Source organism: Schistocerca americana, chromosome 8 (genome assembly GCF_021461395.2).
Source record: "Schistocerca americana isolate TAMUIC-IGC-003095 chromosome 8, iqSchAmer2.1, whole genome shotgun sequence".
In the NCBI taxonomy this organism is placed as follows: Eukaryota; Metazoa; Arthropoda; class Insecta; order Orthoptera; family Acrididae; genus Schistocerca; species Schistocerca americana.
The window spans coordinates 25,762,053-25,777,501 of NC_060126.1; the positions used below are offsets into that span (position 1 = coordinate 25,762,053).

Consider the following 15,449-nt stretch of genomic DNA (forward strand, 5'->3'; position numbering starts at 1 on the left):
CAAAGCAGAAAACTGTCTTATAGTTGATGATTTTTTAGAGCCAGAGAAGTGGTGTGTGTGTGTGTGTGTGTGTGTGTGTGTGTGTGTGTGTGTGTGTGTGAGCGCACGCATGGAGGAGGAGGGGGGGGGGGGGTCGATATGGTAATGGCACTCATGAAGACCACTTGCAGTAGTGCTGAATTATTAAAATAGATTACACTGTAATGTAGTCACATGCCCAGAAGACGTTTGCTGAAACTTAGTTCAGCGAAGGAAGTTTACACTCCCATATTCTATGACAAAAAGTTCATATTTGACTGATGTTAAGGACATTATCTATGATAGCAACTGGCAGATGCCAGTACTGTCATATATCTTTGTAGGAGACATCTCTGAATTCTGTATGCACTATGTACTTCAAAGACACCTCCATATATCACAGAACGACAGTCTCTGTAGTGTCAACCTCACATAAACTTTTATTATTTAACAACTTGACAACTAGTGACTTCAAGAGGACTAGAAGTATCTCTAAATTATTTATACATTGATTGAGAAACCCAGCATTGTCCAGGTATTTATTTCTTCCAATCTTATGTTAGCCATCTCTGCCTCCGACTCTCTGCCACCTCTCTATCAATCCCCTCTGTGCTTTTCCATATCCTCCTCTCCTCTCTGTCCATCTCCTCTATTCTCTCTCTTTCTCGCCAACTCGTTTCCTCCCTTCTCAGTATCAATCTCCTGCTCCTCCAGTCTCTGCACAGCTGTGGCTGTCCTCTGTATAGCATCATTGGTAGATGTTGAAGGGCATCCAGAATGAGAGTCATCTTCTGTCTGACCATTTTTAAACAGTGTGAATCATTCATAACACCAAGTACAGCTTAAGCACTCATCACTGTAGGCTTCTTGCGTCATTTGGTGTGTTTCTGTAAAGGTTTTCTTGAGTTTTGAGCAAAATTTAATGCAGACGCATTGCTCCTCTAACTCCACCATGTCAATATTTGTAAACTGTGCGATATAATCTTCTACTCAACACAGCACTGGACAATAACTAAATGACATACAACAGTGAAACTTCTGGCAGTTACATATTAGACACAGGTATGTGCAGAGATGCCAACCACATTTCACTCCAACACACCACAGGAGTGAAATTACAAAAGTTCTGGAATTTTTCGAAGAGACCTCATACAACAAGTACCACTGTCATGCGTTAGCAAAACATCTGACAGAGAACTCGAAAAAATTACGGTCTTATATAAAATCGCAAAGTGGGTCTAAAGCTTCCATCCAATCACTTGTTGCCCAATCTGGTGTGGCTATTGACAGCAAAATGAAAGATGAAATTTTAAATTTCACATTTAAGGAATTGTTCATACAAAAAAATTGTACAAACATATTGTTTGACCATCAGACAGACTCTCGTATGGATGACATAGTAAAAAGCAGCCCTGGTATAGAGAAACAACTGAAAGATTTTAAAACAAATATGCTATATGATCAAAAGTATCCAGACACCCTCTAAACATACGTTTTTCATATTAGGTGCTTTGTGCTGCCACCTACTGCCAGATAGTCCATATCAGCAACCTCAGTAGACATTAGACATTGTGAGATAGCAGAATGGGGCACTACATGGAACTCATGGACTTCGAATGTGGTCAGGTCACTGGGCATCACTTGTGTCATACGTCTGTATAAGAGATATCCACACTCCTAAACATCCCTAGGGCCACTGTTTCCGATGTGACAGTGAAGTGAAAACATGAAGGGAAACAGTTGAAGAGGGTCGTAATGTGTAATAGGCAGACTCTATCCAGAACATTACACAGGAATTCCAGACAGCATCAGGATCCACTCCAAGTACTGTGACAGTCAGGCGGGAGGTCAGAAAAGTCGGATTTCATGGTCGAGCAACTGCTTACAAGTCTCACATCATGCCGATAAATGCCAAACAACACCTCACATGGTATAAGAAGCGTAAACATTGGACAACTGAACAGTGGAAAAACATTGTGTGGAGTGACGAATCATGGTACACAATGTGGCGATCCAATGACAGGGTGTGGGTATGGTGAATGCCCGGTCAACATCATCTGTCAGCGTGTGTAGTGTCAGTGTCAACAGTAAAATTCGGTGGCGGTGGTTTTGTGGTGTGGTCGTGTTTTTCATGGAGGGGGCTTGCACCCCTTGTTGTTTTGCAGGGCACTATCACTGATGACGTTGGAGTGTATGGTAAGGTGTCACAAGCTGAATGACTGTAGGAGGACAGAAGATGACTTCAACAAAATTTTTAGTTGGTGTAATGAATGGCAGCTAGCTCTAAATATATGAAAATTTAAGTTAATGCAGATGTGTAGGAAAAACTATCACATAATGTTCGGATACAGCATTAGTAATGTCCTGCTTGACACAGTGACATCACTTAAATATCTGGTCGTAATGTTGCAAAGTGATATGAAATTGGATGAGCATCTGGAGATTGTGGTAGGTAAGGCAATTATTCGACTTCAGTTTATTGTGAGAATTATAGGAAAGTGTTGTTCATCTGTAAAGGAGACCACGTACAGGATGCTACTGCGACCTATTCTCGAGTTCAATTCGAGTGTGTGCGATTCGCACCACGTCACATATTAAAGGAACAGATCCAAGCAATTCAGTAGCGGGCTACTGGATTTGTTACTGGTAGATTCGAACAACATACAAGTGTTAATGACATGCTTTAAGAACTCAAATGAGAATCCCTGTAGGGAAGGTGATGTTCTATCCGAGGAACACTGTTGAAGAAATTTCGAAAACCAGCATTTGAAGCTGACTGCAGAATGATTCTACTGCCTCAAACATACAGTGCGCATAAGTACTACAAAGAGGAGATACAAGAAATTAGGGCTCATACAGAAGCATATAGACAGTTGTTTTCCCCTCACTCTATTTGTGAGTGGAACAGGAAAGGAAATGACTGGTGGTAGTACAGGGTGCCCTCTGCCACGCACCGTATGGTGGGTTCTAAGTATGTATATGTACGTAGATGTAGTGCCGCTCCATAGCGTTATCTTTGTAATCAGTTGATAAATCAACATGTATTTCCTACAGTTACTTTGCAACCTGTTGCTGAGTCAACATGCATTTCCTGAAAGGTCGAAGTATGTGGTATTAAAACCCATTTATAAAAGTTCAGATAAGAAAGTGACACTAACTACAGACCTGACTCCCTCCTTCCTGTGTTCTAAAATTCTTTTTAGGTGATAGATTACTACTGAACCATCTTTCTGAGAAGAATCTTTACCAATAACTCACTTTGGCTTCCATAAAGGCTTCTCTACAGAGGAAGTAATATATAAACTCACAAAATGAATTCCAGTAGAAATAAACAAAAACATGTTACCCTTTTGGCATTATCTGTGATCATGCTAAGGTCTTTGGTCATGTAGAGTGTAAATTCCACTAGGGAAACTACAATTGTGTGGCCTTGAAGGCCTTCCCCTTGCATGGCTGCAGTGTTAACAACAGAAAACAGAAGGACACATTAATAAACAATAATTTTTTCACATGGCTCAACTGCCCGGTGCAAGTGTTTGACTCGAGATACCATTCTGGTGACTTGTGTGTTACTAGCACACCTCAGTTACCCAACTGGGGGAAGGGGCCCTACAGTTAAAAGTGGAATCTGAACCACGTGTCATTTATGGCAAATCTTCACATCACAGTGAAGAGAATTCTACCTAATTTAAATGGCAGACTGAAAAATTTGTGGTTTGACAGGGCTTCAATCCCACAACCTTCATCTCGAGGCCACCAGATCCGACACATTAACAAATTAGATGATAGCAATAAAACTAAACTCAGAGTGCAAAAACATATGGTGTGCCAAAAAGTTCAGTGCTCAGCCGAGCCCCATTGTTACTTTACACAAATGGTTTACACAGGACACTGGAGCACTTTAAAAAAAATTGTAATGCATGCTGGTGAAAAGTATATTGATGGAGGCTCAAACATATTCATAGCAATATAGCTAGAGTGTAATAGAACAGCCAACAGCTTAACTGAAACTCCATGTGTGAAGTTCCTGGGTATTTACCAGATGGAATAAACTGAGGTGACACCCGAGCACAGAGTAACTGACCAAAGACTCAGTTCTGCCTGCTTTTCTCTCAATGCACCGGCCTGCAAGTAGAATTGCTAGCACATGTTGCATATTTACACTCCATGCTACCCTAACTGCACAGTATTCTGGGTCAATATGGCCAAGGCGACAAAAAGTATTTATTCTACAGAACCAAGCAAAAAGAATAATGTGAGAAGTTGATAACTGAACATCTTTCAGAAGCATCTAACTCCTTTAGCATTTTGTGTTTAGCAACTAGAGTCAATTTACAAATTACTTTGCAATCCACAACCACAATACCATAAGGGAAGAAAAGTCAATGGACTATGCCTAACTCTTCAGGATTCAGAACTGAGTTTTATACCCTGGTGGAAAAATCTATTAAAAAGTTTTTAGTTGACGACAGGTAGGAAACTGAAATTCCCATACATTCAAAAACAAAGTGAAAGAATACTTTATTAGTCAGTCCTAAATTTTATCAGAACAGCCTCAGGGGTGTAAATTACACATAACTCTAATACTTGTGTTAAAGAAATCTTCACTTTAATAGTATATAGACAGCAGATAGTTTGTGTAAAGTAACATAAATGACGGTGACTGTTGCAGTTTTGAGAGAACTACATTGTTATTATATCCTCAATATTCTAATGATGTGTGAAGACATAAAAAATATTTTACAAGGGCAGCTACTCCCAAGTTTTAAATAAAATAATCATGAAAAATATGGTGTGAAAGGAAACACAGTTTTCAAACAGAACCTTCAAGAACTGCTTAACTAAACAATGGCAAATGTAAAGGACAAAGGGTTCTAACAACAAGGGGAGGGGGGGGGGGGCTGCATACAGTTTGGGGTACGCGTACTAAACATATTTCTGGGGCTGAGAACAATGCCGCCCACCATTTTTTCCAATGAAACTGATGGTTCTACAATGACAGAAGAAATGAATATGACAGTGCCTTTGCTATATAAAAATCTGTAGTGGATTTGCATAAATTGTGGAAAGATTCAGTTCAATGTTATAGTTCATTATGAACGTTCACTACCAGTGTACCATTGTACGATCTTGCATTTTATTTGGCTATGCCAGTATATATTGAGTAACAAATGGAGAAAAGAAGGAAGTGGTAACACACAACACTGCAGATCCAAAGGTCTCTAGTTCGATCCCTGTTCAGTCCCAGGATTTTTATCTGTCACTTACCTGTTCTTTCGCCTCTGGCAATGTTTGTTGGTGTGAAAACTGGAAACTACACCGTAGTTCAAAGTTCATGTTACATTGTAGCTCCCTCTGTAACTGGCTGGGTAAGTCAATCCAGAGACCAGGGTGAGGCACAGGAATACAATCTATTACAGGACTGTGCATAGTAAAGCACTGTAATGTTTAAAGCAATCTTCTGATTCATGAGATCTATACCCTATCAGGAATAGACTGGGAGGGAGGGGGGGGGGGGGGCTCATGACTAAACCACTCCTGTCCCTTCTTGAGTCAACATATAACAGTGCTGATATTATTACATCTATCATAATATTCATAGCTTTTTAGGAAGTAAAGCTGTCATGTCATCCATTAGAATCCGTGGCAGATGGTTTCTAGGTCTGAGTGTAGACATGTGTCTTGCATAGCTGTACAATCTTCAAAGTTGTGGCAAATCATTAGTGCTGCTCCACACACACACTGTGTAGATTCTTCTTGGCATAGGCTAAACTACATTTTTGAGCAGGTTTTGTATAGGTTATAGTTGCTGAGAGGATCATGAATGGGCAAATGGACCAACAAATCAATCTTTAAAACTTGTGGTGGAGAAGGGGCTGTCCAGTATTTGTTTCCACTGAATCCTGCAATTCTTTGGTTACAAACTTTGACAACAAAAGGATGAGTTAGAAAAGATGTCATCCACAGCAAAGTCGAAGGGAGAAGATTGCAGGGAAGGCCACTGAGACGATGGATGTACCAAATAAAGAAAACGACACACCAAACATGGGGACAGTTATTCCAAGATGCAGAAGACCGGGAAAAATAAAGACAGACTGTTAAGAGGATTGTGTGCTGGGTCACCAACTTTCAACTACGAAAGACGGAGCACTGATGATGGCGAATTTTTGAATGTCCAATTCAGAGCCAACAAAAGGCACAACAGCTTTTCTTCTTGAACTTCATACCAATATCTGCCACACCTCGGTAGTGTTTACCACTGATCATACCGAGCGAGGTGGCGCAGTGGTTAGACACTGGACTCGCATTCGGGAGGACGACGGTTCAATCCCGCGTCCGGCCATCCTGATTTAGGTTTTCCGTGATTTCCCTAAATCATTCCAGGCAAATGCCGGGATGGTTCCTCTGAAACGGCACGGCCGACTTGCTTTCCTAAACCGATGAGACCGATGACCACGCTGTCTGGTCTCCTTCCCCAAAATAACCAACCAACCAACCATTGTTCATAGGTTATTGGTTTATGTGATACTTTGTCATTCTTCTTCCCATTTCTTCAGGATACATCATCTTGCGTATTTTTAAGCCAGCATTTGGGGTGACTAGTTGTAGGGCTTGCATCCTCATTACTTCTTTGGCTAGATTGTCAGCCATCTCATTGCCTGGAATGCCTACACAAATCAATATCCAAAGGTAGATGGTGGCCATCCTCATCCTGTGAAAGGCATATAGTTGGAACTGTATGGCAGAGACTAGTAGATATTTTGCATAACTCTTATCTATTGATCGCAATATATACAATGAGTTTTCTGCATGTGATGCTATTCTATAATAAAAATATATATAATGCTTTTATGCCGCCACACACTGTCATAAAATCTGCAGTGTAAATACTGGATTCTTTTTACTGGACATTCTTCTTGATTCAACTCACGGACATGTGCATAGCCAACGTCCTCATTGTCTTTGGAAATACCTATGCAAAGGAGTCTTGGATGACTGAATAAAATGCACAGCAATAAAAACGGGGACCTATTTTGTCCATGGTGCCACACCATAAGCTTATTACTGGCCAAGGAGCACACCATCACAGGGTGTTAGTTGGAGGAGAAGATGGTGCAGTGTTACAGCCTCCATAGATGAATAGCATTTCTCCCTTATATTCTTTGGTGTACACTGTGTTCGCACAAACCTTCAAATGAAGACATTTGTCTGAAGGACCAGTGTGCATTTTCCTTAAGTTTCTGTTTGTTTACTGTCAACTCTATCAAGTGGACAGGTTAACATTACATCAGATACCTACACTATGCCCTGGTGGAAAAGAGCCAAAGTCAATTTTTTGTTGTGTTTTAACCCCTTAACATAAAACCCTGTATTATCTCATTTTTATGAATGCGACAGAAACTTAAATTTCTGAGTATACTTGGGCAACTTAAGAACAGACCTTTGAAACAATAAAACCCCACTTGGATCCATTTCAGTACAGATAATTATGTGTTTCGCCACTAGATGTTTTGGTTGAGATGGTTGCCACTGGATATCATCTTAACTGTGCGCAGCTGTGGATAGTCGACAACAGAATGTGCCCCTTTTGGCTCTCTCCTGTATTGTTTAGGCAAAAGAAGGATGGCTATATTGATCCTGAGTTTTGACATTGAATCTAGTGGCTCAGTAAGTGAAGAAGAATATTATGTTACTTCATTAGAGACTGAAAGTGAGGCTGTTCATCAGTTGAGTGACAAGTGTTCGCCAGTGGTAATAGAGATAAATACATCCATCGTACTCCAGCCAGCTCCTCATAGATGATCATGGTAACTGTAGTGCAATACATGCTTAGATGTCATAACTACACAGAAACTAAAAAATGACTAAGTTTCAGGACATTTTAGCTGAAGTCCAGTCCAGCAATATAGCCTACTCGGGATTTTATTATTGGTGATCTTCAAAATTTTGTAAATCATTATTTTCAGCTTTAAAAGCTGTCTTTATATGTCTACATGTAATGCCATTATCACAAGATGTTTTTTATCAATAAAATATACTATTTTTGGAACACAAATAAAAAACAATAACAAGGATTAGTCCTCTTGGTAGCAAAGAAATATCTGTTTGTTACTTTTTTTTAATATTTTGTTTCTGGCCAAATCATTCTTTGGAGCTCTCAAGATAAATAAGACAGTCTATATTGTAGCTGCAGATGTACACTTCAAAATTTTGGTAAAAGTTGTGAAGCACACTCTCCTTGCATTTTTCATAGTTTATGAACGATGTATGTGCATAGTATGCTTTGTAATACTCATCAGGGACTTGTTACTACCTAATACATATTTTCTAAATTTACTTTGTAGTTTTAGTTTTTATGAAGAAAGGTGCACTTAAATATGAGGTGACATTAACATTAGGCTTATATTACCACAATCTTTATTCGGCATTCACACTGGCTGCCTTCCACAACTCACAACAAAACTATCATCTTCCAACCCAATCTAGACCTCCGGCTACACTACAGACTAGCATCACCATAATCAAGGTTTAAGAGAGGGAGGGTATAATATCACTCTTTGATCAAAATGTTTTCAACATTGTAGAAGAGAATGGATAGTTGTAGCATTTCCAAATTACCGGCAATAAGGGAATTTCAATTTGGCTCTGTCCCAGACATATATACTACAGATGTTACACATGCTGCAGGAAAGACTATAGCCAACAGAATCTACATAGAAAGCTTTAGATTGTACGCCAAGATTATTGTTATGGTAGCTTTTCAGAACACACAATGTTTTCGATTTTTATGTACAGGTTGTTGCATATAAGTGTAATGATGCCTAGGCTGTCAGGAGTCCATACAGGCAGCTGGAGAGCTTTGACAAATACAGCCACGTAAAAGAGCAGTACTGTTGTGCCTGTCGTACGTAATAATGTTATAAATCTCCTGAGAGGCAATCCCAGCAGCACAGCCCCTCGAGCATTTCTCATGCAGGTGACTTGGCATTTTATGATGATGAATGGACTTACAATTGACATTAGTTTAACTGAATTTTTGAGAGATGAAAGGTGATGTGACTACACACAGGCCTATTAAGAAAACTGACCTGTACACTGACACCCAGACGATTAGTAACAGCAATCAACCACGTTTCCAATTAACCACATCAACATACAAACATGTAATAAACACTTCCTAAGCTCGCATAATTATCTAGGAAATATATCTGATGATATGGTGCTTCAAAATAGGTTATTAAATCTGGAGACAAAGCAATATAGTTTTGAAAATTATTTAGAAAAAGTTTGTAAAATAATCCGGTTCTGCAATATGGAAGCAAAGTTGTAACTCTGGAATGAATTCTCATTCTATAGTGAAGTGTGTGGTGATTTGCACCCTCCTGGCAGATTGAAACTGCGTGAGACTCAAACCTGGAATTTTTGCCTTTTGCGGGCAAATTCTGTACTGACTGAACTGTGACCTGCCCTCACACCTCGATTTCCGCCAATACCTCATCTCCTACCTTCCAACATTGCAGAAGTTACCAACACACCTGAAAGAATGGATAATGTGGAGACATGGCTTAGCCATAGCCTTGGGTATCGTTTACAGAATGAATTTCTCTCTGCGATGGAGTGCATGATGATCTGAAACATATCTGCCAGATTAGATTAAAATTGTGTGCCAGACTGTGACTCGGACCTGGGGCTCTTAACTTTCATGGGTAAGTACTCAAGTGTCTGAGCTATCCAAGCAAGACTCACAACCTGTTCTCAAAGCTTCACTACCACGTGTTCTACTACAGAAGGAAAGAGTAAGACAAGACAAAAAAATATTGACCTGTCAGCCTTATCTTCTTTTGTATAAAATTTATATTAAAAGCATTAACATGGCAACTATGGTGGGTTTTCATCCATCAAAACAATACTCTGGCTTTTAGAAGTGGATCATTTTAAAGTTGAGTTGTGAAAAACTTATAGAATGGGGCTACGAGTAAGTATTACCATATTGTCTGGGATTAATATATTTTGAGAAAGTTATTAATTCTGTTTCAATAACACCTGATTTAATGGCTCAGAAGAAACAGGGCATTAACTCAGTCTACATTAGGAGGATTGTATCAAAGAATATACAAGCTACATCAACTCTACAGCTTCTACTAGAATAAGTATTCAAACCATTAATCTGGAAAAAGCAAGAATGAATATGGACCAATGAAATACGTCTGAACTATTGTCATTTTACTGATGATATAGCAGGTACCATCCAAGAGGTAACAAAAGCAATAATAAAAAAAGTCTGAAAGTATGCCCAGAAAACAATTACAATATCATAAAAATAATCTACACCCACTTGAAGACAACATTTGGATGGACAGACAAAGAAATAGGCTAAATTAATGAGTAAAAATCGTATGGGTTTCTTTTCCTAAACTGAACAAGGCTTTCAGTCTTTAACTTTTCAATGTGTCTGAAATAATAAATCAAAATAATGTCTAGTAAAAGTTTTAAATTGTGGCAGAGACAACTTCTAACATCAAATCTATTCACAAAATGAAGGTTTCTCAATGAGCAATGAAAAGATGCAGTTTCGCATTTATTTGGAAGAAACAAAGAAAGAAAAAGAAATGGATCACGGAACTGAATGAAGTGGGAGATGGAATAATAACTGGAAGGTAAATGTGCTGAGGTGGGCAGGATATGCCTATGTAGTCATGTGATTGGATGGCTGATGGAGAACCGCAATCCTCTTCTGGATTTCCAGAGGTAAGAAAGACCTAGATGACTACTTGGAAATACGGAAGCATCCGATCCCACCCATCCGCTTTGACCCATGACGCCACAAATATGGCGGAAACGACCATAAACGACAATTCCAATATGGCGGATATAAAATCGTTGCATACGTATCATAAAGACGAAAATACATCGAAAAACAAACACACACACGTTTCACAAAAAGCCTAATGACTCTAACGGGGCAAGCGTGGGAAATTGGGTTTTTTTTTGGGTGGGGACAAACTAAATATAAACAAACTTAGCCACCCACCCCCCATACGAAACTACGCAAAACGACGAAAAAAATCGACATCACAAAACTCACCAAATACCACAAAACACAATATTATCTGGAATCGGACACTTCCCTTGACCTATATACAGCAGCTCCCGATCCCATAAATTGGGATGGAACACTTCCCTTGACCTATATAGCTCAACAGCAGCTCCCGATCCCATCTCCCATTACAAAAACCATCATACTCCACCAAACATTGAGATTGAACACTTCCCTCCAACTATATAGCTCAACAGCAGCTCCCAATCCCATAAATTAGGATCGACCACTACCCTTGACCTATGTAACTCAAAAACATCTCCCAATACCAGTACCAACCTTCACAGCCACAAATTTCAATGAAACACTTCCCTATACCCCAATGCACAAGACATACCCCAAAAACAAAAAAATGAGAACATACCACAAGAAAGTTCCAGCCCCACAAACTAGATTGGCCACCACAATCACACACAAATGCACACGCACGCGCACACACACACACACGCACACACACAAAACACACACGCACGCACGCACGCAAACCAACGAAAAAATACTAAACCAAAAGAAAAACCCAACCCACCTACACCTCAATCCCCCCCTGACCCCAAAATAAAAAACCCACAAACAAAAACCAAATGCAACATAAAAACATCTCAATCACACACTACAACTCAACAAAAACTTCAACAAAATAGATCCTCCACAACTAAAACAAAAAACAAACACACTCCCCCTCTCACCCCCCCCCCCACCTTAACAAATACTATACAACAAAATAAACCACCCACCCCACCCTGAGCCACAGCCACCCACCCACCTACCTACCTACCCAGACCACCACTTCCGGCCTATACATTTTACCCACAGCCCTTAAGAAAACCAGAACAATACAATAGCCCTCTGGGACACACTTCCGCCAACAGTACCCTTCTAAATGAGACTGAAGATTGGAAGAGCACCTCTTCCCCCTCCCAAGAACTGACTTAACTGCCCCCCACATCCCTTCTATTGTATCAGTAAAAGCCCCTGTCTCATAATTCTTAAACTCTAAACTATGGTTCACTACTAAATGATTAAATCCCCTCTCACCCAACCCCCTATAAGAAGAAAAAGCATCAGAAACTATTGTGGACCCTAGCTCTATATATTCCTCAATTAACCCCACTAATTCAGCCTTGGACCTCCCTTCCACAACCCTAAAAACACATTCGGAACCCCCCCCCCGGAACAACAGCCCCCCACACCCAAAGACCAGCCACAGACTTCCCCCTCCCATACTTGCTTTTCCCAAACTGTAACTCGTCCACCTCCACAACAACCCCATGCCCCCCCCCCCCAACTTACCCCTGTACTTAATAAATTCCGAACACACTTCACGACAAAAGGAATACCAATCTAAAACGCTCCTCTCACTCACACCAGTCTCATGCGTGCAAAAACTCTGTGGGGATCTATAACAAAAATAATATGTAACAAGCACAATCTCGCGCATGCCCAAACTAGACTTCTCGAACCAGGTACCGCGCCGTATGGAACGCCATATGTCGTCTTTGCGACAGCGCCACATATAACCGTCCCTGGTCCAAGAGGCCGGAACTTTAACCAATTTCATTGGTTCACGGCACACACCGCACTTCACCACCTCGGCAATTAGGCCAAAAGGCTGTAGGAATTTAATCAGCTCTAAAGCTGTGTCCCTCATCATAGACCTCAACCGAGAACTATTGATCTTGTCTTTCATATCCATTCCTGAACAAAAAACCACAACCGATTAAACTTAATAACAAAACCACCTGACGTACAGCAATCATCACTATATTAACCTTCACACAAAACCACAAAACCGTTAACTCACTAATACAAATTCCGCTTCAAAAATACGCAAGCAGCACTCGGCACTGAGCAACAGCAAACTGAGCCCAATACACCAAACAAAGGAAAACCCTGAACATACCACCAGAGGGCACAACAAACCACAACACGACGACATCTACAAACACACCACACTCACAAACCAAACTCCGCGCCGTAATGACGTCACACACCACAACACCCTTACGTCACGGGTCAAAGCCGACGCATGAGATCGGACGCTTCTGTCGACCCGACTACTTAATGTAAGGTATGTAGATGACATTAGACCACATGCAGGAGCGACTTGTTTCCACATCTGTCCTGCGCAATTCATGTATGGTGAAGTGTTCAAGCTTGACATGTAAAAAGAATATTTAAAATTCAGAAAAAAGCAGGGAGATGTATAGCAAAAATACCATCCAGACACACTAGTTTACAAGCTTTTGTATGCCATACTCATTATTATGGCAGTGTACTCCCTATATATGTATCAAAATATTATGGTAGAGTAAATGATAAATATCTCCTAACTAAAGACATACACAACCATGCAACAAAAGGAAACAAAAATTATTAGTCTACACAATACAGACAAATCTCAAATTCAAAGTGAATTCTCCAAGAAGCAGGCAGAAGGCTTTTTAACAAGTATCAAAATCTACTAAGTAAAAAGAATCTCTTTTAATCATTTCAAAGTGACCTCACAGATAAATGAATATACATTATGAGTAACTATTAAATATCAAAACAAAAATTGGATGTTATACTGTAACAGAAAATATGTAATAACTTCATGTGTGTGTGTGTGTAAGGTGTAATTCTATTTTCTCTATCGTACATATATTGCACATACATTGTATACAAGTCTTGACGTCGCATAACATGGTAAATGCAGTTAGAAGACAGATGCTTATCTACTTTTGTCTGCCCATAAAACTGTACAAAACAATCTATACTTTCAGATGGAAACTATCAGTTAGTGTCTATGGGGAAATAATTAATGAATAAATAATTAAACAAATAATAAATTATACAGCATAATTAAATATTCCACATACATCTATATTTCGAGCTAGTCATTTATACTGTATTATTATGAAAACTACTGTATTATTGCAAGGTGATCCTCGAATGAAATGAATAAAATACATAGATACACACATTGACAAAAATGGTTCAAATGGCTCTGAGCACTATGGGACTCAACTGCTGAGGTCATTAGTCCCATAGAACTAGTTAAACCTAACTAACCTAAGGACATCACAAACATCCATGCCCAAGGCAGGATTCGAACCTGCGACCGCAGCGGTCTTGCGGTTCCAGACTGCAGCGCCTCTAACCGCACGGCCACTTCGGCCGGCCACATTGACAAAGCATGACATATGGCGAGGTTTAAAGTTAGCGTTTATGAAGCAATGGATGTGCAATGATTTACAATGAGAGAATACTAATGGTTTCTATCCAATGATAAAAAGAAGGTGAACCGGTTTATAGTGACAGAAAACTGAAGATTTCTAATCAATGCATTAAAAAAATGGTTAGAGATTTTAATATAGAATTTGTGGCGTGGAAATGTACAAATAACACGCAAATACAGAACTGTGCAAAAACTAAGTACCACCTTATTTTCTGCTTTCGTATTTTTCGGAGAGCACTGTAATCTTCTTACTACTCCACTACCCCAGAAATGGTTACTGAACGTTTTGGATCATTAGCATGAATGATAGCAGCTGTGAATGCATATACCTACATTTAATTATCTACACAATCTATGCAATAAAAATACTTACATGAGCAGCCGAACTGATGAGTTCCATTCAGTCTTCTGAAGCAAGCTGCCGCTCCATCAATAGATTCGTACATTTTATCTTTTGTTCTTTCAGGAGAAACTGTGAGAGAAACAGTTGTTAAATAAGTCTATGACAGCTTATAATGCAATTCTGAAGGTCTGGATTGGGTAAAACAAATCAAAATTGATGAAGATCGGTTCCTAAATACAACACAAAACTAGAAACTTTAAAGTAACGCGCTTAGCCAGAATATTTAGAAATACGATTCTACCTTCCGAAATAGATAACAAAACACCACATAAACAAATCCAAAAGAACACATGATTCCCCATGATTACAAAATTATTAACCACTGACATTTGACATTTTACACCGTACGGGTCTAAAAAACCAAAGATTCTACATTCTTGTATCTTTGGATATGCGTTCGCGCACGTCCGCATAATACAGGCGGCCGTGGCTCAAGTTGCAAGAGCTGATGCGTGCAGGGGTAGCGAATGATAATTCTTAACGCTATTTATAATTCCAGAAGCATCAATACTGAAACTGGATTCCCAAAAAAATGATAGAGACTCAAATTTACCAACAAAATTTTAAATTCAGGGCGTATAAATAAAAAGCGTTGTGGCTCTGAAACAAAATATATGTTTGGGATAAACCATGACCGATTGTATTAACAAAGGTTGTTTTGACTAACGCTGGGGAGATAAGTGTCGTAGTTAAATACAGGTAATCATCCACAC

At 39.6% G+C, this 15,449-nt stretch overlaps 1 protein-coding gene across 1 annotated transcript in view; it reads right to left on the reverse strand.

Annotated features, from left to right (window-relative positions):
- Positions 1–15,103, reverse strand: part of LOC124544863 (nicastrin) — a 130,043-nt gene extending 114,940 nt beyond the window's left edge. Inside the window, exons 1-2 of the mRNA XM_047123574.1 lie at positions 14,978–15,103; positions 14,707–14,805 (exon numbers count right to left, since the gene is read on the reverse strand). Of these exons, the coding sequence (XP_046979530.1) occupies positions 14,707–14,805; positions 14,978–15,065 (187 nt within the window). The 5' untranslated portion in view covers positions 15,066–15,103. The remainder of the gene's footprint in view (positions 1–14,706; positions 14,806–14,977) is intronic.
- Positions 15,104–15,449: the final 346 nt, after the last annotated feature.